Here is a 26,424-nt window from a genome sequence, read left to right on the forward strand (position 1 = left end):
GGGAGGGAGAGAGAGAGAGAGAGAGAGAGAGAGAGAGGTGAGGGATGCCAAGAAGGGAGAGATAGAGAAAATGTGATGTGTGTCATATGGGGATATATAAGGATACACACACATACACACACACACATAGGTATGTACACACAACACATACTCACATGTTTGAGTTTGATTTTTTAAAGGAATGACCCTTTGATAAGAACGAATGAGACCCGTCGAGGGTGGGTCGCGTGAACTCATCCCTGTAATACATGTTGGCCATTGAGCCCCTTGTGAGATAGAGGAGGTCTACCATAGTGAATTTTCCCTTTTTGACGCGCGTAGCCCTCGGCCAGAAGAGAGAGAGAGAGAGAGAGAGAGAGAGAGTTTCTGCCAATCTGGCAGAAATACTGAAGGTACACATTCTAATTGTTCGCATGCAGCTGCCAACAGCAGGAAACAAGCAAACAGGAGGGGGCCAACGAATTGCGGCCTACAGCAGCAAACAAGAATCTCAGAAGCGTGGATAAGCAGTACAGCAGGGGCTGAAAGTAGATGAGAGCTCTGCTTCGTCTTAATCGTGGCTACTCCAGACACACGTGAATCAAGAGCAGAGATCTTCTAGAGAAGGAGCTAAGGCTCTGATGATACAGCCCTAGCTCAATATGATATTGACATTTTTATCCTTGGAGACGTGCACCTGCAAGAGTTTCTTTCCTTCTGTCTCTGATGATCACCTCCTTCAAGCACAGTGGATTGAGCAGCGCTCACCAAGATGCTCCTCAGATAGCTCGGACATAGACTTTCTATGGCGAGAGTTTTTCAGGGACCGCTCCCAGTGGTGGGATAATCGGAAGAGCAAGGTAAGCTTAATTGCATTCTGAAGATGTGCCTTTTTGAGAGAGAGAGAGAGAGAGAGAGAGAGAGAGAGAGAGATTGATTTTATTATCGTCCTTGAAGTTCAAATATGGCCTATGGGACCAAAAGAAACATATCATGTGGAGTGTGTGGAGATGATGAGTGACTCTTGATGCTCAAGAATTGTGGAAATGGGCGTCGCTATCGAGAATACCATGGTTGGGAGAGGAATGTGTGTAGGGTGAGCTTATCACCGAAGATGTGGGGAAAGCAAGCTCTAATGTGATCAAAAGCTGAGCATTCAAGTATGGTGTCATACTCAAACTCGCGAGCTTTTTGGGGACATAAAGTCCATAGTCGACTCCTAGGCAGTGCCCCGACACTGTGTCTCGAATCGTAGAGAATGAGAGCTGGGCCAGATGGAGGCGATATTGTAGATCGCACTCAAGGGGAGGGTCTTGATCGAGCATGTAAGGGGTAGTGTAGGTCCCTTGTTCGGAGAAGAAGATGGTTTTGTAATTGGAGGCAACACATGTCGTGTAATGTATGAAGCATGAACCTCTGGATTTCTCGCGAACGGACTTTGCGGTACATTAGCGGCACCTTGGACCATGGTGTGTTCTATGGTCGCTCCAAGGGTTGCACCTTACTTGGTTGGTGCGATTCAAATTGGGCAGGAAATCCAGATACTCGGCGCTCTACTATAGGAGTAGTTTTCACACTCGGCTTGGGACCCATTTCATGGAGCAATAAGCGGCAACCCACCATTGCGCTATCTTCCACAGAGGTGCAGTACATAGTAGCTTGCTATGCTTCTTGTGAGGCCATATGGCTACGGAGATTACTGGGAGAGTTGTGTTTTCCCCATACTGCTACGACTCGTCTTTTGTGCGACAATCAGAGTTGCATTGCTATTGTCAAGAACCCTATCTTTCAGGCGTGGACAAAGCCCATTGAGGTGCAGTACCACTATGTTTGGGAGCGCGTTTTGGCTGGAGATCTTCATTTGGAGTATGTCCTTACACAGTGGACAATGCAACAGGCATCTTCACGAAGGTTGTACCTCAGCGGACCTTGGCTTCTCACCTTCGACTCATTTGTGTTGTCTCAACATCCGGTGCTGAGAGGGGGTGTTAGAGTTACACCACCGTTGCTTTGCCATTTTGTACGGCTATTGATTGTCCCGGGTTGGCCACCCATCACACATCATGTAGATTGCATGGGCGGACGCTTTTAGCACGTGTCCGGCCGGTCATTTTCTGAGCCTGGCTAGGTGTACACATTTTTAGCCATTTTTGGGCTTTTATGTTTTTTGCACCATTTACACATTTTCCCCACCTCAACCGAAGATTCTATAAATAAAATGCTTAGGGTCTTGTAGTCATTCAGATTGTGTATTGAGAGCATCATTCGAAGACTTGTGTTCTCTCTCTCTCTCTCTCTCTCTCTCTCTCTGTGTCTCTCTCTCTCTCTCTCTCCCTCCAACGTTTTCGGCGTGCGTGGCTCACGCCCTCTTCACTGCTCACTCTCACAGTCCGGCCGTCCACTCCGGGCCGGCCACCCACCTTTGTCTGGGTGTCCATCTCATTGTTGGGTCGTGGGGTATTTTCCACGCATTTGCCCTACCTCCCCTTGGGCACCTATTTATGGGGCCAGGGGGTACCCACTTCCATAATCTGATTGTATAGACAAGGTTTTCTGCTCATGGTAGTCATGGGAGGCTAATCGTCCCCTATTCACCATATCTTGCATTTGTGGTCTACTGTCTGTCTCTCTCTCTCTCTCCTCCCTCACGCTTCCGCACACGTGCACTCACATGGTATCAACAGCTTTAGGCTCTGCCGTGCTCCAAGGCGCATCTCCGCATCAGGTACTCTTCCCAAGGGATCACATCAGCGTTTTCTGCAAGAATCAGCGAGTGTTTTTACATCAGCCCGCGATCAACAAAAAGCCAGGCAAGCGACGACATATGGAGCGTTTTCTGAAGCGGGAATCCCCATTTCCACCTGCGTTTTTGCTTCCTTTATTGGCGATCACCTGCTGGCTGCCAGCGCCAGCCATTTTTGGACATTTTTGTCGTGGAAAACCCCTCCAAATTACTTGCGTTTTTGGGGAGCACCTACGTTTTTGGTGGAAAACCTTGCGTTTTCAGCAGGGGGGGGCAGCGCTAGCATCAGCCCACTTGGATCTTTGCCCCACCGGCTCGGCATCCGGTGCCTTGCCGGCGAGAATCTTCTTCAGATCTACTGTTTTCAGCCATATACACCTTGTTGTTTTCTCTGTTTTCAGCCCACTTTGGGTTGCTACATTGATTCCCACCCTCCCCACGCCCTTTGCACCGCTCCGGACCATGCCAGGAGCGTATGAGCACGCTGAAAATTGCTGGACAGCGGCATTTTCATCATCTCGCAGTTGCGTTTTTGGGTGGACAGCAGCCACATGGCTTGTGTTTTTCACAGAGGATGAAGTTATCTCCTACAGGACATCATCCGGTAGTGGTCCATGCGGTCTCTCAGTGATTGCTACAGTACACGGTATCTTTGACATCGGCTTGATCATCTACAGGCATACGATCCTTGGGAGATCCATTCATTCCAGCCATCATTCGCCGGTTGCGCACTCCAGAGGGGGTGGTGACTTGTGGTTTGATATGGACACACCTATGCACTCATCAGAGGAGTTCACACGAGATATGGCCATGCTCATGGCATATGGGATTCCAACATTCCCAAAGAACACACCACCATCTTGGGTGGACAGACACTTACCACCTTACCTCCACATGTCAGATCACTTGCTTACACAGGAGCATCTACATGGACTTAGGGAGAGGATCTTGGATCTAGAGGTTCATTGCTTGGATCTAGAGGTTCTTTAGACTCTCTTGGAGAGTTTACCCACAAGATGCGGGAGATCAGGCATCATTACGCGACTACATCCGGAGTCACCTGGAGCTTGGCTTGGATGGTAGTGCAGTTGCTCTTCTACACTTCTAATCTTTTGGATTGATGTAACAAACTTGGACACCCCAAGTCAAGACTCTACCGCGACATAGTAGAGATTCACTTAAAAATAATTCACAAAAGACGACACGGCCCGGTGTAGTTTTGTGCCTAGAGGTATTGGCCCCAGAGACTGGCGCCCCTTTTGGTATTTCTTTTTATATTAATCTGTGTTCAAAGTACAAGAGAGTAGGCATGCGCTGACTCTCAGACTCTGTCCAGATGCTCTAAGAAGTGAGGCCTAGCCCACTTATTTATAAGTACAAGGGATGCCCAAAAGCAGAGTCCTAAAAATCTTTAAACTCAAAAGCAATTGTCCCAAAAGCTTTCAAAAATTAAAGCATCAAACCCCAAAAACTGGCCAGCGTAAATTGTGCAGATCCGTACAGCGTACGGATTGCCACATCATCAGCGTGAAATGCGCCACAAATTTCAGGCTGCCACGTCAGCTTGTCGGCGCATTTTTCGGGACCTGTTGCCATGTCAACACTGTGTCCGTGTATGTGGGCACTGCCATGTCATCGGTTTGTGACATACCCCCTCTTGAAAGAATTCTAATCATCCTCGATTTTGCCTGCAAAAATAGACAGAGGCCATAAACTGTCACAAATTGCTGACGTGTCAAAGCTTAAAGAATGGAGCCAACTTACAGATGCTGGCCGAGGAGCCTAAACCCTAAGAAGAACAAGTAACAGAAGAAGAAGTCCTACCAACTTATGGGCACCCCGTCCGATGGGGCCCCAGTGACATAAAGGGATTAAAATAAAGCATGACCCACATACACTCACGCAAAGATGATGACGTGGTAGTTGTACGACAGATTTTCAAAAATTGCGTTGGCATGATGACGTAGCAGGCTGTACGGATTTCCGCGTTTTGCGCTGGCTGATGACATGGCAGGCTGTACAGATTTTCGTAAATTACGCTGACAGCTTTTGGCATTGCTTTTGGGACCAAAAGCTTTTGAGTTTTGAAGGCTTTTCACTGTAACTGCTTTTCAGGCCAAGGGACTTTAAATCTGAGGTTAGGGCTCATTCTTTGGTATGCTTCCTGGAGAAGGTGCAAAGTCTGGAGTACCGGCTTGTACTGTGTTGATGCAATATAAAGAAATACCGAAAGGGGCGCCAAGGTTTGGGGCCAATACTCTTTGGGGTGGAATTCCGCCACTCCGTGTCCCGCGTCGTTTCTCTCTCTCAGTTCAGTTGTTATTGAAGTGCTAAAAGTTTGTTCAGTCTGGTCTTTTCTATTGGCACGTGGTGCCCGTCTTGTGACAGTGGTATCAGAGCATCAGGCGTGTGCTTTTCTGAAAGCATACCGGTCCCACAAAAGAGCAGACAGAGCAAACTAGAGACTTCTGGAATTTATTCGAGGTATCTTCGAGCAAACTAGAGACTTCTGGAATTTATTCGAGGTATCTTCGAGCAATCCAGAGACTTCTGGAATTTCTTCGAGGTATCTTCGCCCTCCAACCTGGACTTATACGCCACTCCCACCCTTACTTCATCGCGCATCGGGCGCACTCCCGTCTTCACCGCTCATGTCTTACAGGGCATAAGCCATTAAGATCACTTGCAAGAGAAGGATCCAAGATTTGTTTCGAGTTGCTGTTTTTTTCAGAGACAGTACCATGCAGATGTCTATAGCTACCAAGCCGCACACTTCCAAGGACTTGGCAAGCTTTCAAGAAATTTTTTTGCCCGAAGTTATATGGTTTTTGACATCTACCTTCGGAGTGCAACTTCTAGCAGAGTGGGATATTCTGAAATGCTTGCCATGAAAACCCTAGCAGATTATAACTTGAAATTTCTCGACATCTCCCAGTAGATGTCTCTTCACGATCAGATGACCTTGGAGGTCCAGTGCGATTGCCATCTTGGGACTACCATCGCCGCCAAAGAAACGCTGTTTGTCCAAGAGCTGATGGACCATGCTGTGCTCGGCTACGACCTTATGGAATGAACCTAACCCTAATTTTTTTGGTGCAGGTTTCAGGATGGAAAGTGAGTCGACTTTTCGAGCTCGACTGATGTCGAGATTGCTTTTTAAGTTTGAAATCTGTTTGAGAACTTGTTTGGTGATCCTATTTGGAGTTTGTTTGAAATGGATGGTATCTGTTTTGAACGTGTCTTGGTGCCGATTTGAAATGTTTGACTTTGGTTTTAATACTGGTTTTAATGATTGGTGATTTTACTCCCGGGTGGAGTAATGAGAACTGCTGTTTTGCTATTGTTTGAACCTCCGAACGACGCAGACTGGATGTCTGGGGAGCGTTTGGTTGTATGCTTGTAAAATAATTGTTGTTGCGACTCCCGGCCCGGAGCTAGATGGTTATGCGGGAGGAGTATTAAGAAGTCTGAGCAGTGGTTACTTTTAGCACCTCCAAACGACGCAAGCTGCGGTCTGGGGGGCGTTTGGTTGTAAAAGGCCTCTATATCTCTTGGCCGGGACCTTTTTAGGTTATGCGGGAGGAGTGTTCATCGACGACTTTATGTTTCTATGTCTTGTAACATGCATATGTAAGCATTTGTGTTGCATTGTGATGTGCCAATTACTGAATATTCCTAATTGGATGAGATTGCCTGGGTATGTAATTTTAGTGCATCAAGACACCTGTGGAAGATCAGTACGGTCTGGGTGTGATGGCTAATTTTACTACGCCGGAATATCAAGAGTTCTGATTTGGACGAAAGGAGAAGCTAACTCCTTGATCGAAAGAGCCGAAAGGAGAAGCTAACTCCTTGACAAAAAGAGCAAACTGATTGTCCCTCGGAATGTCCCTCGGAATGACCCTCGGGATTTTTTTTGAGCTAACTTGAGTTGTTTTGCAGATATGCTGTAATCGCGAACGATTACTCTCTTTCAAGAACGGGAGATGTCACAAATTGCCTACGTGTCAAAGCCTAAAGAATGGAGCCAACTTATAGATGTCGGCCGAGGAGCCTAAACCCTAAGAAGAACAAGTAACAGAAGAAGAAGTCCTACCAACTTATGAGGACCCCGTCCGATGGGGCCCCAGTGACATAAAGGGATTGAAATAAAGCAGGACTCACACACACTCACGCAAAGATGATGACGTGGCAGTTGTACGACAGATTTCCGAAAATTGCGCTCGCATGATGACGTAGCAGGCTGTACAGATTTCCACGTTTTGCGTTGGCTGATGACGTGGCAGGCTGTACGGATTTTTGTAAATTACGCTGGCAGCTTTTGGCATTGCTTTTGGGACCAGAAGCTTTTGAGTTTTGAAGGCTTTTCACTGTAACTGCTTTTCAGGCCAAGGGCCTTTAAATATGAGGTTAGGGCTCATTCTCTGGCATCCTTCCTGGAGAAGGTGCAGAGTCTGGAGTACCGGCTTGTATTGTGTTGATGCAATATAAAGAAATACTGAAAGGGGCGCCAAGGTTTGGGGCCAATACTCTCTGGGGTGGACTTCTGCCACTCCGTGTCCCGCGTCGTTTCTCTCTCAGTTCAGTTGTTATTGGAGTGCTAAAAGTTTGTTCAGTCTGGTCTTTTCTATTGGCACGTGGTGCCCGTCTTGTGACATAAACTGTCTTAGTAGACACTGACTGTTAGTACTAATGCACTAGATACAACACATCTAGCACATGTACCAATCGACAGTCACATCACTGGACATCACAGGACATCACTTGACATTACAGGACATCACATGACAAATCACATTCAAATTCATTCCAAATCTCACACCATGATTAATCGGCAACATATTTAGTAATCGCATCTAGATCCAGTCGGGACCTCACAGATGCCCGATTAACTAATCCATATTGCAATAATGTCTATAGAGATTTATGAGACCGAAATGCTGCAGTCATTTCGTCTTTCAATTCCTGCGCTCAAACAAGTCAAGTACAAATCAATCAGTATCATTTTCATTTTCGGGAATTCCAGTTTATAAAGTCATACAACAGAATACTGTCAGCTCAACAGTATCCCTGAAACCAAAAGGGACATCAGTGACTATATAAAAAATTGGGGTAATATGTTGACAAAGGAGCGGAGCAACTCCCCTCTTGTGCAAACCGGAGTAGACTATGCCAAACAGAATGCTTCAAGGTAAAGTTCTACAATATGAGGAGTATTTGCTAGGTCCTCCTTCTCCATCCACTACGCATTCAATGCAGGATAGTTCTTGAATTTAACCAAGAACCGTCTAATCACTTTACTTTTAATCTTTCTATCTTTATGTGACAATATCTGTTCTGGAACGAGTATCTCCTTGCTTTACTCCAATTTGGGTTGCTCATCCCATCAGAATCCATTAGAATAGTTAGGGGATTTTTCCAGTGATTTTAGCCTATTTTCCCTATTTTTGGTATTTTCACTTATTATTTTTAAGTGACTTTCCTACAAAAGTAGGTAGGGCAATTTTGCTAAGTTAATATATAAACAAACCCAAGTTAGCACTTTTTGGCAGAAGAGGCAGCAAGAGCTCCCCGCTCAACAGGCACCTTCTCAGCAAGAACCCGCAGAACCCCCAGCACCCTTGGCGTCTTTGGTCCCCATCCTTGCCACAGATACTTAGCCTAGCGTTTTCAGTTGACATCGCCAAGACCTCCACAGCCCTTGCGTTTTCAGCCATGATCGCCAGCAGCAGACCCAGAACAGCCTAGCGTTTTTGCTAGTGACAGTAGGCAGCCCAGCGTTTTTGGTTTTCAGCCCTTTTGCAGCAGAAGACTCAGTGTTTTCAGCATGCAGGATTTGCAGCAGATTCAGCCCGAGATGGTTGCAGAAGATCTCCATTTTCAGCCCTCAAAAACGCAGCTAAAACAGTCATTTTTAGCCACCCAAAATAGCCCAAAGATTAGCAGATTTTCAGCAGATAGAAGACCACAGATTTCAGCCCTAAAGTCGTCGTCTTCATCACCGTCGTCGTCATCAACATAGTCCCAAGTTGCATCAGTCCATTGCATCCGCATTCTACCACTTGTGCAATCAATAAGTAGACCACTCTCACCGACGAGAGTGGGGCCTTCGGAGGAGGGTTTTACGTCTCTGGTGTCGTATCTCTCTTCTCTCTCTATCTCTCAGTCTCATTCACTTGCACGCACAGTGTCCATTCACTTTATTTGTGATCATAGCATTCTCTCATTAAGAACGGAAGGCTCTCCCTTCCATAAGAACAAAAGGAACCTTGAGCACAGTTCGGAGCACTCATCTTGAGCAAAGCGCAAACATTCATTCTGCTGCACCTAACAGTGCTAGCGCTAGGTTTCTATATATACAAACTTAGCAAAATTGCCCTACCTAGTTTCCAACAAAAGTCACTTAAAAATAATAAGTGAAAAATGTCAAGAATAGGGAAAATAGGTCTATGCACTGTAAAAATGCTCAAGATGGGTTCTGATGGAAGTCTGATGATCATGCTGTGTCGTGTCTGGACATGCACGGTCTACGAACAGACTCACAAAAGTGCCAGATCACTTCCTATTCTAGATTGACTTGACTGAACTAAACCTTGGTCATGCTGTAGCTTGTCCATGTGCACATAGGGTTAGATGTATCACGTGACATCCTCTCCTTTTCAAAGTGAGGTACTGGTACCGAACTGTATGGCGTCGAGGGAGATCGCCAATAACATTCAGAATCCTGGAAAGGACTCTTCGCCGGCCCGCTCTGATGTGTGGGTCGTGTGATACTTGAACTTTATAAAGGTCTGCAATGCCTGCTTCTTTGGGCCGTGCCGAAAGCGACACAAAGTCTTCTGAGTCTCCTTCACTTTGTGGAGAGTCATGCGTCTACCTTCTTCAAGAATGTGAAAATTCCTGAAACCACTTCCAATACAAAAACATGAACATACCTATTCCATGTAAAGTGACTGGAAAAGCTTTTGTCTTCTCTAAAGACTGTGCATGCAACGTACATGAACAAAGAGACAGAGTGTCAAACCGTTCACCACACACATGCAAACAATGAGATTGAATCTTTCTCTTCTGATTTAAAGTAATCAACTGTGGCAATTCACAACGGAAATGCCCATGCTTGGTGCTTATACTTTCTTGTGCTCTTTCTACGACTGTGTCGTGCCAAGGAAGAGACATGGAATGTGACTTTTCAGCTTTTCATGAATAATCCGCATACATTCGTGCTCATTCATGAGTGAAACGTGCTCAACGTACAAGATGTCACGCCTAGGAAAAGGGATCACAGAAAGACGTTGACTAAAATACAGGAAACGATCACGAATGAAACACTCGAACAATGCGTTTTGACTAATCATTCGAACACATAGTACTTCCTATAAGTGTTCTTTGGACCTAGGCTCGAGAGCCAAGATCGGTTCGTCATGTTTGATCGAATCTGCCTGGGGGTTTGCTGTGGACCTTGACTCGAAAGCCAAGATCGATTCTTCGTGATCGATCGAATCTGCAACGAGGTTAGCTTCGCTAGAAAAAGCATCAACTAAACCATCATCCTGGTGAACAATCACGTCTTGATCATACAAATCATCATGCTTGTGAGAAATCACATCGTGATCATGCAACTAATCATGCTTGTCATTGTCATCCAAATCATCATGCTTGTCATTGTCATCCATATCATCATGCTTGTCAATGTCATCCAATTCATCATGCTTATCATTATCAGGCAATTCATCATGCTTATCATCATGCAAATCCTGTGTGTCATACTTTGGAGAAGAAGAGACTGAGAGAGTCTCCTTTTCCCGAATCTCTTGCATGTGTGCCTGCACTTGAGAAAAGAATCGGAACAAGGCGGCTTTCCTTTCGTTGTGCTCATGTTATATAGCTGCCATTCTTGCTTCGTGTTCACGCTGTATTTCTGCTTTTCTTTCTACGGTCTCCAAGCGTGCTTGCTCGCGCTCACGCTCAAAGTCGGCCTTTCTTTCTGCTTTTCGTGCTTCGCGTTCTAACTTCCTGTCCATCATCATCTTGTCGAAAGTTGCCATAGGATCTGGTGCAATCTTTGGCGTAGATGGGGAAGGTGGACGGTTAGAAAAACCTCCTGGTGGGGAAAATTGTTCTTCGCCTCTCTCATGCTTATCACCTCCAAGCGAAGTATCCATTCCGCTTCGAGTGATGACCATCCACTGAAGTCGAGGGTTCTTGTGGTCTTGGGTTCTTAAGTTCACAAGGAACTTGAATTCTTGGGGTTCTTGAGTTCACAAGGAACTTGGGTTATTGGGGGTCTTGGTTCTTGGGGTTCTTGAGTTCTTGAGGTTCTTCTTTCGCTTGCAATCTGTGCTAGATTCACCCGAGTTCTGCTCTTTTCCGCGGGCGCACCCCTTGGCGGCCTTGCGCTCACACCAAGGTTGCCTTTTCCCACCTCATGTCGATTGGCCGGCCGCTAAGTGCATGGTCCGCTTTCAATGAGTGAAAAGAGGCACAAGGGCAGACTGGACAAGCCCTTCTTTCTTGGGTTTCCTGTCACTCTTCAAAAACACGATTAGGAATTGACACGCCCAAGTGAACTTGGGTTGATGCAAAATTCTGTGGTTCTTGTGGTTCTTTCCTTGAGTGATACAGAACATTGCCAAAGCTCTGATACCAATGTAAGGTGCAGCGGAATGAATGTTGAACTTTGCTCAAGATGAGTGCTCCGAACTGTGCTCAAGGTTCCTTTTACTTACAGAAGGGAGAGCCTTCCGTTCCTTTAGTGAGAGAGTGTAATGAACACAAACAAAGTGAATGGACACTGTGAATGGAAGTGCATGAAACTGAGAGATAGAGAAGAGAATATGACACCCGAAACGTTGTAAAACCCTCCTCCGAAGGCCCCACTTTGTATGGCGAGAGGGGTCTACTATTGATTGCACAAATCTCTACAATGCTTTGGACTTGCCGACGATGTCGACGACGACGAGACGGGCTGAAAACTGAAAATTCCAAGGGATGAAATCTGCAAATCTTGTATCTGTTGAATTCTGACGCGACGACGACGCGCTGAAAATGTCGATGCTGAAATCTGCGTTTTGCGGGCTGAAACTGCAAATTTTGCGGCATCCGACCGTGTGGCGAGGATTTGCTGCAGGAACGTGAGATCTGCGAGGTTCGGGGGTTCTACTGCGATGTCTGATTGCTGAAAACTGAAAATGCTTAATGAGGGTCCGTCGCGATGAATCTGCAAAACGCCGGGGCTGATCTGCAAACCAAAAATGCTAGGCTGAAAACTGTTCTGCTGCTGCCGGTTGTTCTACAAATGCAAAACACTAGGCTTCTTGATCTGTCTAGGTGCTGCCGGGGCTGATCCGCTGTGCACAAACGCCAGGCTGCCTGTGGATGAAAACACTAGGTCCTTGCAGATGCAAAAACGCTAGGTCTGCTAATGTGGGGGGTCTTGCTGAGAAGGTGTCTGTTGAACACGAAGTTCTTGTTGCCTCTTCTGCCAGAAAGTGCTAGCGCTAGGTTTCTATATATACAAACTTAGCAAAATTGCCCTACCTAGTTTTAAACAAAAGTCACTTAAAAATAATAAGTGAAAAATGTCAAAAATAGGGAAAACAGGTCTATGCATTGTAAAAATGCTCAAGATGGGTTCTGATGGAAACGTGATGATCATGCTGTGTGCAACCAGAGGATATGCATCTACGTTAAGTGTTTGGATATGCACAGTCTGCGAACAGACTCACAAAAGTGCCAGATCTCTTCCTATTCTAGATTGACTTGACTGAACTAAACCTTGGTCATGCTGTAGCTTGTCCATGTGCACATAGGGTTAGATGTATCACGTGACATCCTCTCCTTTTCAAAGTGAGGTACTGGTACCGAACTGTATGGCGTCGAGGGAGATCGCCAATAACATTCGGAATCCTGGAAAGGACTCTTCGCCGGCCCACTCTGATGTGTGGGTCGTGTGATACTTGAACTTTATAAAGGTCTGCAATGCCTGCTTCTTTGGGCCGTGCCGAAAGCGACACAAAGTCTTCTGAGTCTCCTTCACTTTGTGGAGAGTCATGCGTCTACCTTCTTCAAGAATGTGAAAATTCCTGAAACCACTTCCAATACAAAAACATGAACATACCTATTCCATGTAAAGTGACTGGAAAAGCTCTTGTCGTCTCTAAAGACTGTGCATGCAATGTAGATGAACAAAGAGATGGAGTGCCAAACCGTTCACCACACACATGCAAACAATGAGATTGAATCTTTCTCTTCTGATCTAAAGCAATCAACTGTGGCAATTCACAACGGAAATGCCCATGCTTGGTGCTCATACTTTCTTGTGCTCTTTCTACGACTGTGTCGTGCCAAGGAAGAGACATGGAATGTGACTTCCTTGAATGCATACTTTTCAGCTTTTCATGAATAATCCGCATACATCCGTGCTCATTCATGAGTGAAACGTGCTCAACGTATAAGATGTCATGCCTAGGAAAAGGGATCACAGAAAGACGCTTACTAAAATACAGGAAACGATCACGAATGAAACACTCGCACAATGCGTGTTGACTAATCATTCGAACACATAGTACTTCCTGTAAGGGTTCTTTGGACCTAGGCTCGAGAGCCAAGATCGGTTCGTCGTGTTTGATCGAATCTGCCTGGGGGTTTGCTGTGGACCTCGACTCGAAAGCCAAGATCGATTCTTCGTGATCGATCGAATCTGCAACGAGGTTAGCTTCGCTAGAAAAAGCATCAACTAAACCATCATCCCGGTGAACAATCACGTCTTGATCATACAAATCATCATGCTTGTGAGAAATCACATCGTGATCATGCAAATACTCATGCTTGTCATTGTCATCCATATCATCATGCTTGTCATTGTCATCCAAATCATCATGCTTATCATCATGCAAATCTTGTGTGTCATACTTTGGAGAAGAAGAGTGTTAGGTGCAGCGGAATGAATGTTGTATTTTCTCAAGATTAGTGATCTTTATTGCTCAAGGTTCCTTTTAGTTCTTAGGGAAAGAGAGAGCTTTCTGTCTTATGGAGAGTGCTATGATCACGAACAAAGTGAGTGGATATTGTGCGTGCAAGTGAATGAGACTGAGAGAAGGAGAGAGAAGAGATACGACACCCGAGAGGTTGTAAAACCCTCCTCCGAAGGCCCCACTCTCGCCGACGAGAGTGGTCTACTTGGATTGCACAAAGGTGTACAATGCGTATGCAATGGACTGATGCAATGGACTATGTTGATGACGACGACGACTTGATGGCTGAAATCTGAGATCTTCTAACTGCTGAATTTTGGGACTGTTTCGGTGGCTGAAAATAACTGTTTTGGCTGCGTTTTCTTTGGCTAATGACGGGGGAACTTCTGCAACCAATCTGGGGCTGATCTGCTTCTATGTCATAGGCTGAAAACGCTGTGCATTCTGATGCGGTTGGGCTGCAAATGCAGTAACGCTGGCTGCCTCTGATCCTTGCCAAAACGCTGGCTTGCTGGGAATAAAAACGCTAATAGGCTGATGTCAAAAACGCTGATCTGCTGAGGTTTTCTGCGATCCTAAAACGCTGCAAGGCTTGGACAAAAACGCCAGCAAGGGAAAGGTGATGGCGATATCTGCAAGAGGATGAAACACCAGGGGATAAGATCTGATGGCGATGCTGGATCTAGGAAAAACGCCAAGGGGATGGGAGAGGTATGGCGAGGCTATGTGCTGAGGGGGGTTACTGCTGAGAAGTTGCCTGTTGAGCGGGAAGCTCTTGCTGCCTCTTCTGCCAGAAAGTGCTAACTTGGGTTTGCTTATATATTAACTTAGCAAAATTGCCCTACCTACTTTTGTTGGAAAGTCACTTAAAAATAATAAGTGAAAATACCAATAAATAGGAAAATAGGCTAAATGCACTGGAAAATTCCCCTAAAGGATGCTAATGGATTCTGATGGGAATTCTGATGATCATGCCGTGTGCAACCGGAGGATATGCATCTATGCTAAGTGACTGGGCATGCACGGTCTACGAATAGACTCACAAAAGTACCAGATCACTGCTAATCTAAACTTGATGTGATTGACGGGAACCCTGCTATGGTGTAGCTTGTCCACGGACACATAGGGTTGGGATGTGTCACGTGACATCCCCTCCTTTTCAAAGTGAGGTACTGGTACCGAACTGTATGGCGTCGAGGGAGATCACCAACACCATCGGGAATCCTGGAAGGGACTCTTCGCCGGCCCACTCTGTTGTGTGGGTCACGCGGTACTTGAACTTCATAAAGATCTGCAACGCTTGCTTCTTTGGGCCGCGCCGAAAGCGACACAAAGTCTTCTGAATCTCCTTTCTTGCTTCAACTTCGTCGAGAGTCCTGCTTCTTTCGTCTTCAAGAATCTCCATGGCTGAAAATTCCTGAAACCATCTCCAACACAAAACCATGAACATACCCATTCCATTAAAGTGAAGGAAAAAATTCTTGTCTTCTCTAAAGACCGTGTATGCAATGTAGACGAACCAATAGACGGAGTGACAACCCGTTCATCAAACACATGCAAAGAATGAGATCGAATCTTTTCTGTTTGACTGAAATCAATCAACTGTGGCAAATCACAATGGAAATGCCCATGCTTGGTGCTCATACTATCATGTGCTCTTTCAGAAACTGTGTCATGCCAAGGAAGAGACATGGAATGTGACTTCCTGACATACATACTTTTCAGCTTTTCACGAAAAATCCGCATACATTCGTGCTCATCCATGAGAGAAACGTGCTCAACATGCAGTATGTCATGCCTAGGAAAAGGGATCACATAACGATGCTGACTAAAATACAGGAAACCTTCACGAATTAAACACTGGAACAATGTGTGCGTATCAATCATGCGAACACATAATACTTCCTGTGATGGTTCTTTGGACCAAGGCTCGAGAGCCAAGATTGCTTCTTCGGGATCTATCGAATCGTCTTGTGGGGGATCTGTGGACCTCGACTCGAAAGCCAAGATCGATTCTTCGTGATTGATCGAATCTACAACGAGGTTAGCTTCGCTAGAAAAAGCATTAACTAACACATCATCCTTGTGAACAATCACTTCATCTTCATGCAGCTTATCATGCTTGTGAGAAGTCACATCTTGATCATGCAAATCATCATGCTTTTCATTGTTATCAAAATCATCATGCAAATCATTATTCTTCAAATCATCATGCTTCGCATAATCATGCAAATTCTTTGTGTCATGCTGTGGAGAAAAAGAGACTGAGAGAGTCTCCTTATCTCGAATTCTTTCCACCTTGTCCTGCATATTAGCAATGAGAGATGGAGAAGGAGAAGTATCCACTCCATGAAAGATAGTAGGAGAATTACTGTCGGCATTGAGAGTTATAGTGTTAGCCGAAAAATTTATGAAAGCATCAGTTTCACGAAACCACTTAATGCCTAAAATCATATCACATCCTGAGAGAGGAGAAACAACAAATCTTCTAGTGAAGGCCGTCTGTTGAATTGCAAACAACACATCAAGGCATTCCTCCGTGATGAGAGCGTCCATACCGGGACGAAAGCCAAAGACCTCGATAGGAGATCTCAAACTAACTTCGAGACGGGCTCTCTCAACAAGAGAGAAACTGATCACATCATGCATACTACCTGGGTCAAACAATATGACAAAAGGGTGCCCCGACGTACGACCATAACATTTAATGAGAGAATCATCAATGGGAGGGTCTTGAGAAACTTTGGGCACAATCGTGTTATCATTCATTGCATTGACAGATGTAGTGGGTGCTGTGGGTTCTTTAGATTCATTCGATTCAAGCTTAGGACATGTTCTTTTTATGTGACCCTTAATGTGACAATGAAAACGACGACCTTCCTTAGAATAAGTGCTTTGTTCTTCCGACGTGATGTATCCTCCTACAATTCCTTGTGCTACCTTTTCATCTGGAGTAAGCTTAGGTTTAGCAGTTGTGTTAGCCTTACCCTTAAATTCATTGGAAGAATTCTTTGATGAGAGACTGTTGGAAGATTGGTTAGAAGAGTTATCATTCTTACCATTCTTACCGTTCTGCGGGTTCTGAGAAGTCTGCGAGGTACTTGTGGAAGTCTTGTTCTCCTTAGGCTTTCCCTTATTGTGCTTCATCTCCTGTGCGAGAGCAATCGCTACCGCCTTGTTGAGATCGATTGGATTGAATACCTTGACATCGTACTTAATATACTCGTCCAATCCAAAGAGAAAAGCCTCTTTGTGCTCTTCATCCGACATGCGTAGTTGGGTACCTAGCTGCAAAATACGATTAGAAAAAGACATAACCGGCATACCATTTTGCTTGAGAGCTAGCCAATCGTCCTTTAATCATGCAAGGTACTGAGGTGGCATAAACCGCGCCTTGAGCTTGTCATTGGAAATCAGCCCAACTAAAAGAGAGGGGCGTGAAATCGTCGGCTGCCTCTAGGTGGGCGGCTAGCTGTGCCTCTTGCCATGCGTGGTACCAATTAATGGCATCACCGGCAAGGTACATAGCTGCCGTCAAAACTTTGCTATTTCCTTTCTTCTTAGTTGTCGCAAAATAAGCATTAAATTGATGCAACCAAGAATGAATAATTGTAGCATCCATCTTACCGTCATACTTACTGAAAGTCAACTTTTTTGTAACTGGATGGTTGGAATCCGCGTCGTGGCTTGTGCCACTTGACGAACTTCCATGATCTTTGGGTGGTTCGGTCTTCGCAGCTAGGATGTGGGAAATAAATTCTTGATGACGAATCTCCCTTTGAGCTTCTCGTTCATCGCGCTCGCGTTCGAAAGCAAGTCGGTTTTCTTCTTGTTTTGCGGCAAGAGCAATGCGCTCACGGTCCTGAGCAAGGCGACTTGCTTCTTGTCCATCCATCATGGCTATCATCTGCTTGACCATTTCCTCCATAGGGTTTTGTGGCGTAGATGGCGAAGGGGGAGGGTTGAAGAAATCATCTCCGGGTGGGACGAGTCTTCGTCGCCTCTCTCATGCTCATCACCTGTATGCGAAGTATCCATTCCGCTTCGGGTGACGACCATGCACTATAATCTTGGGGTCTTAAGCTCGCGAGGAACTTAGGTCGAGGGTCTTGAGGTTCTTGAGGTCCTTGATTCGTGAGAATCTTGGGTTCTTGAGGTTCTTGAGTCTTGAGGGTCTTGGGGTTCTTGAGGTTTTCTTTCGCTTGCAAATCGCGTTGGAGAAGGATCTTCTCTTCACCCGAGTTCTACTCTTTCCTGCGGGCGCACCCCTTTGCGGCCTTGCGCTCACACCAAGGTTGCTTGTTCCCACCTCACGTCGATTGGCCGGCCGCTAAGTGCACGGTCCGCTCTCAATGAGTGAAAAGAGACACAAGGGGAGGCTGGACAAGCCCTTCTTTCTTGGGATTCCTGTCACTCTTCAATTTTTGGCCCTAAACGGACCCTAATACCCACAGGAGGTTCGGGGACACGAGGGGACCGTTGTACAGGTGATCTGGCGCATTTTCGGGGCAGAAAACAGAGAATTTAGCGTGCTGCAGATTCTTGCCAGGTTTTGCAAAGTGTCCGTACGCGTCGGGAAAGTCATCCAATGCGTGGGAATACTGACTGGGAAGGGTCCTAGTACAGTTATGTTGCCGAAATCGGGCCAGAACAGTTGTAATTCAACCAAGGTTGTGCGGGGCAGCTTGTGGGGAACCACAACTTTTATTCCCTCTTTTAAAGAATAAAGAAATACCGAAAGGGGCGCCTATTTAGGGGCCAATCTGGTGCCGGTCTTCTCATACAGGTGCAGTCTAGCAACCTGTATCCCTTTCCCCTTTGTTGTGTCTTGAAAGTACAGGTAAAGTGGGCGACAAATTAAAAGGGTGAAAGCAAATAAGGTTTAAGTCTAAGGTCTACCGCCCTTTTTGGATTAAATAGGCCGGTTTCACAGTCTCGCTAAGTAATTCGGCTTGACTGTTTTCTTTACTGGAATGAAATGAGCCTGTTTGCTAAATCTGTCAATAACAGTCCAGATACCATCGTGACCACTCTGTGTTCTCGGGAGATTAAAAATGAAATCCATTGCAATACTTTCCTAGGGGCGGGTGGGTATGGGTAAAGGCTGTAACAATCCCTGTGCTTTATGCCTGTCAAACTTGACCTTCTGGCATACTAAGCAAGTGTGCACAAACTCTTCCACATCCTTTTTGAGTCTCGGCCAAAAGAAGTATCTCTCTACCCCTTTCATGGTGTTAGCAATGCGGCGGTGACTCGTAAAAGGTGGACAGTGGCATTCAGTCATAACCTTTTCCCTCAACGGTTGTGTAACACACAACATGGTTTTTCTCATCAAATAGCCATCCCGAATGGAATATCCCGCTACTGTCTCCTCATCCCGTATCCGTGTGAAAACGTCTGCAAAATCTGTATGTGAGGCATACTGGTCGACCATATCCTCGAAGCTCCTATGATGTATCGCGGAAATAGCGAGAACCAATGGCTTCCGAGACAAAGCATCTGCCACCACATTCTTCTGTCCCTGAACATGGACAATCTGGAAGTGAAACCGTGACAAGATGTTCGCCCACCGCATTTGCTTTTCCGAAATTTGCTTCTGTGACAAGAAGTAGCGCAAACTCTGATGGTGTGTAAAGACACTAAAATCCGAGTAGGTAATGCCGCCACTGAGTAAGAGCATGGATATCCGCCAAGAGCTCTTTCTCATAAATCTGTGCTGTCATTTCCGCATTGAGAACAATCGGCTCTCGTAAGCAATGACTGTCACGTGACACATCCAACCCTATGTGTCCGTGGACAAGCTATAGCATGATCAGGGTTCAGTTCAGTCAAGTCAGTCTAGAATAGGAAGTGATATGGCACTTTTGTGAGTGTTCGCAGACTGTGCATGTCCAGACACTTAGATTAGATGCATATCCTCTGGTTGCACACAACATGACCATCAGATTCCCATCAGATCCCATCAGTAGCATTTTTACAGTGCATAGGCCTATTTTCCCTATTTTTGACATTTTCCACTTATTATTTTTAAGTGACTTTTGTTGGAAAGTAGGTAGGGCAATTTTGTTAAGTTAGTATATAAGCAAACCAGAGTTAGCACTTTTTAGCAGAAGAGGCAGCAGGAGCAGGAGCACTCGCTCAACAGGCAACTTCTCAGCAGAACCCGCAAGATCCCTAGCGTTTTTGCCTCACAGCAGCTACCCTAGCGTTTTTGCATCAGTAGATCAGCCCTGGCGATTGTTGCATAGCAGATCAGCCCGGCGTCATCACGACACAGCAGATCAGCCTAGCGTTTTGCATTTGCAGAACCACCGATGACAACAGGAGCCAATTTCAGCCCTAGCGTTTTTGGTTTGCACCACAACTTTTGCAGATCATGGCGACGGAACATCAAGAACCACTAGCGTTTTCAGTTTTCAGCCCTTAGACATCGCAGATCAAGTCCCGAACCTCGCAGATCTCACCTCCCGCAGCAGATCCTCGCCGCACGGTTAGATCCCGCGCAGTTTGCAGATTCAGCCCGGAAAACGCAGATTTCAGCATCTGCGTTTTCCGCTCGTCGTCATCGCATCGTCGCCATCGACATCGTCCCCGACATAGAGTCAGAATTCAGCAGATAAGATTTGCAGATTTCAGCCCGTCTCGTCGTCGTCCTCATCGTCATCGACATCGTCAGCAAGTCCAAATCATTGTAGAGATTTGTGCAATCAATAGTAGACCGCTCTCGCCATAGAGAGTATGGCGTTCGGAGGAGGGTTTGACAACATTTTGGTGTCGTATTCTTCTCTCTCTATCTCTCAGTCTCAGCACCTTCATTCATAGTGTTTATCCACTCTGTTTGTGTCCATTGCACTCTCTCACTAAAGGAACGGAAGGCTCTCCCTTCCGTAAGTAAAAGGAACCCTTGAGCACAGTTCGGAGCACTCATCTTGAGCAAAGTTCAAACATTCATTCCGCTGCACTTTACAATGACATGGCCTTCTTGCATTAACACCCAGACTACGACCACAAGCATGACAATATCCTTCAAATGACTTCTGCAAGTCCGGCAAAGTCAAAACTGGTCCCATAGTCGATTTCTCTTTCAATGTCTGAAGGCAGTCACCTCTGTGGGTCCCCACGAGAAAGGGACTCCTTTCTGTGTCAAGATATGCAAAGGGGAAGCAACCTCTGCAAACTTTTGAATGAACCGCCTGTAGTACGAACACAGTCCCAAGAAGCTTCTAACTTCATGGACATTCTTCAAATCGGGCCAATCACGTATAGTCTCTATCTTGGCCGGATCCATTTGCACTCTTGCTGCTGCTGAGACAATGTGCCCCAAAAAATGTATCTTTGGTAGGAAAATTTCACTTTTCTTCGCATTAATCACTAACTTGTGATCTCGTAATGCCTGAAAGACTTGAAGCATATGATCTCTGTGTTCTGCCTCATTCTTGGAGAAAACAATGATATCGTCAAAGAAAGTGCCAACAAATAGCCTGTACTCTCAAAAAATCATGTCCATCATCTGGTTAAATGTCGCAGGAGCATTGGTTAAGCCAAAAGGCATCAACCAAAACTCAAATAACCCAAAAGTCGTCCAAAAAGCTGTCTTGTAGACGTCTCCCAACGCGATTCTGATCTGATGATATCCACTCTTCAAATCAATCCTGCTAAAGCACAAGGATCCATGTAATCTGTCGAGTATATCATCGATCCTAGGAATTGGAAATCTGTTCTTGATGGTGATTTTGTTGAGAGCTCTATAATCGATGCACATTCTCCAAGATCCGTCTTCTCAAAACCAACAACACTGGAGAGCAATACGGTGAAGTACTAGGCTGGACAAGACCCTTTTCCAAGAGGTTTTTCACTTGGTTCATAATCTCTTCATTCTGTGCTCGGCTCACACGGTAAGGTGGTTGGTTCGGTGGTGTGCTTCCAGGTATCAGATTAATGATATGATCTTCAGGACGAGCAGGTGGTAACTCGCCTGGTAGGCCCTTTGAGAAGCAATCGGCGTGAGAGTGGAGAAAATCTTGGCGTTCTTTATCAAGTTTAGACATATTTGTCCTATCCTTATCGCTCAATTCTTTCATAAAGATTGAGTAAACAAACAGACTGGATTTCATTAATTTAGAAATGGCCGAAGCTGATACAATAGGGACAGACTCGCCCTTTAGTTTAATATCAAGTACAATGGTTCTGCCCTTCTCTGTAGTCAATGTCGCTTTCCTCGCCCGATAATCGACCACGGCGTTGTTCTTGTGGTACCAGAAAATCCCTAAGAGAACATCACAACCTTCCAAAGGCATTATGAAAAAGTCCTCATGCCCCAAATACCCCTGACAATGCAACTGAAGTTTGCCAATGACAGGTGTAATGACTACGTCCCTGCCGGGTGCCGCTAGAACTGCCTCCGCAAGTGGTCCCATCCGATCGGGAGTGATCTCGAGCCGCGCCGCCAATTCTGGTGAAATGAAGTTGGCCTTGGCTCCTCCATCAAAGAAGGTCAGGGCCTCTTGGTCTTTCACTTTGCCCCAAGCTCGGCAAAGTTCTGTACTGTTGGGATCGGGCACCCACACAATCTGGAACCAGTCCTGTTTTCATCTTGCCTTTTCTTCCACGTTCCTCAGCTGCTCGAACTCTCAGGCCTGTCGTCGTCCTTGTCATTCTGTTCTTTCTGTGCCTTTTTAGGGCACTTCGCAAAGATATGTCCATGTTCCCCACATCCAAAGCACTTTCCCTCCCTGATGAAGCGAGCTCTCTCCTGAGGAGTAAGCTTGGTCGTGCATCCTTCTTTTCTGGGTTGCTCTTTCTCTTTCTACTTTCATTCGCTGAAGTCTGTTTGGCTCGTTGTGTCATGACCTCATCGGTGGGGTAGGTCAGACTGTCAGAGTGAATGGCAAAGCCCCGTTTCGCATGACTCATCAACTCCTAAATAGAAGCTGACTTTTGTTCCAAGCAGTGATCTCGGATCTCTGTAGGTAGACCCAAGGTGAACCGCTCAATCTGTTCTCTGAACGAGATCTTCTTGAATGAAGAGCGGGTAGAAAAGAGCTCCAGAATCTCTCACAGTAAGCATCCACTGTATCTCTCTTGGTCATTCGAAGATGGTTCCAAGCAGCTCGTATATCGCGTTCATTCTCTTGCGTCAACCAAGAAGAAATAAAAAGCTTCTTAAATTTTAGCCATTTAACTGGCGCAATCTTGTTTAAAAGAAGCATGGACCACTAAGTTCGAGCATTCCCCTTAAAATAAGAGGCAGCTCTCCGAATCTTAGAGTGCTCTGAGTAGCGTCCTCCCGCGAAAGCGATGTCAAACTGTTGTATAAAAGACAAAGCCTTCGAAGCATCTTTGTATCCTTAAAAAGTGTCAAATTTAATCGACTGTCCACCTTCCTTAAACTCTCGAACTTTCTTGCTTTTATCTTCCAGAAAGTTATACTGGTTGGCTTTATAAAAAAAATTCTTGTTCGCATAAAAGTTGCCGTCATCGGAGTTTGAACTGTCTGTAGACGAGTCCTCTGTAGAACTGTCACTCACTGGGCGAGATTTAGACTTCTTTGCCTTTTTCTTGCCCTTTCTGAAGCGTTGTTTCTTGCTTCGCTTTTTGCCTTTTCTGACTTCTTCGCTCGAATCTGAAGGCTAGAAGAACTGTCAGAAGAAGAAGAAGAAGAAGAAGAAGAAGAAGAACAAGAAGAAGAAGAACTGGGTACTCTTTCAAACCGAACACGCTTCTTCTGTTTCTTTGCTTTGTCAAATGTCGACTGACGACCCAAATAACTTGGGAAGTGAGTGCCTTTCTTTTGCTTTTTGCCGTGCTTTTTAGCTTTGTTCTGCGCATCAAAAAGCTGAGCAATCCGTGCATCAACCACCTCTTCTAATTCCTTCTCTGAATATGTCTTGTGAGTAGAAGGTTTCTTGAGAGCGGGTTTTGGGGGTGGTGGTGTGGTTTTCTGCCACTGGTCGTGCACTTCCTGAAAAGAAGTCTCGCTCATATATTTTGCCAATTTCGGATCTTTTGCAAAACTGAGCATCATCTTTGTTGCATTGCCGATCAATTGACGACGCTTCATCTCTGTTGCTCCGCTTGAGTAGGCCGAGGCGGGCCATACTCTTTGCCGGAATCTTCGTTGTGATCCCTGCCCGCATCTCCGGATGCAGAGGGAGTCGACCGATCCTTGCGTGAAGCCATAGGTGCCGCGGAAAAAAATTTGGGATTGGATTTCCCGTAGAAGAGAAATCGGCCGTGCTCTGATACCACTGTAACAGACTTGGACACTCCAAGTCAAGAATCAATCACGACAACACCAAATAACCACTTCAAAACAATTCACATTTTACAATAGATTTGCACTGGCCCAGCGGAGTTTCGTGCCTAGAGATATTGGCCCAAAGACTGGCGCCCCTTTCGGTCTTTCTTTATGTATTAATCAATGTTCAAAGTACAAGAGTGGATCGGGTCTCACCCTCAGACTCTGCGTCAAGATGCTCTGTAGAGTGGGAGCCCAAACCACTTATTTAATGTTTATAAGGGATGCCAAAAGCAGAGCCCCGAAAAGCTTCAAATCAAAAGCAAAATCTCTCTCTCTCTCTCTCTCACAAGCTCTCTTGAGCTTTTGTAAAAATAAAGCAATGAGTTCTCTCTCTATCTCTCCTTGCCAATTTGCGTAGAGAAAAAGCACCAGCAAAAATTCCCTCAAATTTGCGTAGCTAAAAAGCACCAGCGTGAATAACGCCGAAATTCCGGAAGACTGCCGTACAGTGCCACATCATCATCTCTGCGCATTTCAGCCCTGCTGCCTTTTATGGTTAGGGTTAGGGTTAGGTCAGAATTTAGGGTTAGGGTTTCTGGCATTAGGGTTTTCAGCAGCAGTTAGGGTTTCAGTTTCTGGGCAGCCACGTCATCACTTTGTGACAAAAGGTGGAGGGTCAGAAAACCTCCTGGTGGGGAAAATTCTTCTTCGCCTCTCTCATGCTCATCACCTCCAAGCGAAGTATCTATTCCGCTTCGAGTGATGACCATCCACTGAAGTCGAGGGTTCTTGTGGGCTCTTGTGGTCTTGGGTTCTTAAGTTCACAAGGAACTTGAATTCTTGGGGATCTTGATTCTTGGGGATCTTGATTCTTGGGGTTCTTGAGCTCACAAGGAACTTGGGTTCTTGGGGGTCTTGGTTCTTGAGTTCTTGAGGTTCTTGAGGTTCTTCTTTTGCTTGCAATCTGTGTTGCTTTTTCCCACCTCACGTCGATTGGCCGGCCGCTAAGTGTATGGTCCGCTCTCAATGAGTGAAAAGAGGCACAAGGGGAGGCTGGACAAGTCCTTTCTTGGGTTTCCTGTCACTCTTCAAAAACACGATAGGAATCGACACGCCCAAGTGAACTTGGGTTCTTGTGACCTCAACAAGCAAAAAAAAATTCTGTGGTTCTTGTGGTTCTTTCCTTGAGTGATATAGAACATAGCCAAAGCTCTGATACCCATGTAAGGTGCAACGGAATGAATGTTGAACTTTGCTCAAGATGAGTGCTCCGAACTGTGCTCAAGGTTCCTTTTACTTACGGAAGGGAGAGCCTTCCGTTCCTTTAGTGAGAGAGTGCAATGAACACAAACAAAGTGAATGGACACTGTGAATGGAAGTGCATAAGACTGAGAGATAGAGAAGAGAATACGACACCAGAGATGTTGTAAAACCCTCCTCCGAAGGCCCCACTCTCTATGGCGAGAGCGGTCTACTATTGATTGCACAAATCTCTACAATGCTTTGGACTTGCCGACGATGTCGACGATGACGAGAGGGCTGAAAACTGAAAATGCTAAGGGCTGAAATCTGCAAATCTTGTATCTGCTGAATTCTGACTCTATGGCGATGACGATGTCGATGGCGACGATGCGACGACGACGCGGCTGAATACGCCGATGCTGAAATCTGCGTTTTTCGGCCTGAAACTGCAAACTTCGCGGGATCTGACCGTGTGGCGAGGATCTGCTACGGGAAGGTGAGATCTGCGAGGTTCAGGGGTTCTATTGCGATGCTCGACTGCTGAAAACTGAAAACGCTGGTGCTTAATGAGGTTCCGTTGCGATGAATTTGCAAAACGCCGGGGCTGATCTGCAAACCAAAAACGCTAGGCTGAAAACTGTTCTGTTGTTGCCGGTTGTCCTACAAATGCAAAACGCTAGGCTTCTTGATCTGTCTTGCTGCTGCCGGGGCTGATCTGCTGTGCACTAAACGCCAGGCTGCCTGTGGATGAAAACGCTAGGTCCTTGCAGATGCAAAAACGCTAGGCCCGTTGATGTGGGGGGTCTTGCTGAGAAGGTGCCTGTTGAATGCGAAGTTCTTGCTGCCTCTTCTGCCAGAAAGTGCTAGAGCTAGGTTTCTATATATACAAACTTAGCAAAATTACCCTACCTAGTTTCCAACAAAAGTCACTTAAAAATAATAAGTGAAAAATGTCAAAAATAGGGAAAATAGGTCTATGCACTGTAAAAATGCTCATGATGGGTTCTGATGGAAATCTGGTGATCATGCTGTGTGCAACCAGAGGATAGTGTTTGGACATGCACGGTCTGCATACAGACTCACAAAAGTGCCAGATCACTTCTTATTCTAGATTGACTTGACTGAAGTGAACCCTGGTCATGCTGTAGCTTGTCCACGTGCACATAGGGTTAGATGTGTCACGTGACACATATCCTCTGGTTGCACACAGCATTACCATCAGAATCCATCAGGAACATTTTCTAGTG

At 45.7% G+C, this 26,424-nt stretch overlaps 1 protein-coding gene across 1 annotated transcript in view; it reads left to right on the forward strand.

Annotated features, from left to right (window-relative positions):
* Nucleotides 1-282: 282 nt before the first annotated feature.
* LOC147465280 (pentatricopeptide repeat-containing protein At2g03380, mitochondrial-like) overlaps nt 283-26,424 on the forward strand; it is a 59,109-nt gene continuing 32,967 nt past the window's right edge. Inside the window, exon 1 of the mRNA XM_086519242.1 lies at nt 283-839. Coding sequence (XP_086375368.1) covers nt 642-839 — 198 coding nt within the window. The 5' untranslated portion in view covers nt 283-641. The remainder of the gene's footprint in view (nt 840-26,424) is intronic.

Source organism: Adiantum capillus-veneris, chromosome 1 (assembly GCF_014529385.1).
Source record: "Adiantum capillus-veneris isolate H3 chromosome 1, ASM1452938v2, whole genome shotgun sequence".
Taxonomy (NCBI): domain Eukaryota; kingdom Viridiplantae; phylum Streptophyta; class Polypodiopsida; order Polypodiales; family Pteridaceae; genus Adiantum; species Adiantum capillus-veneris.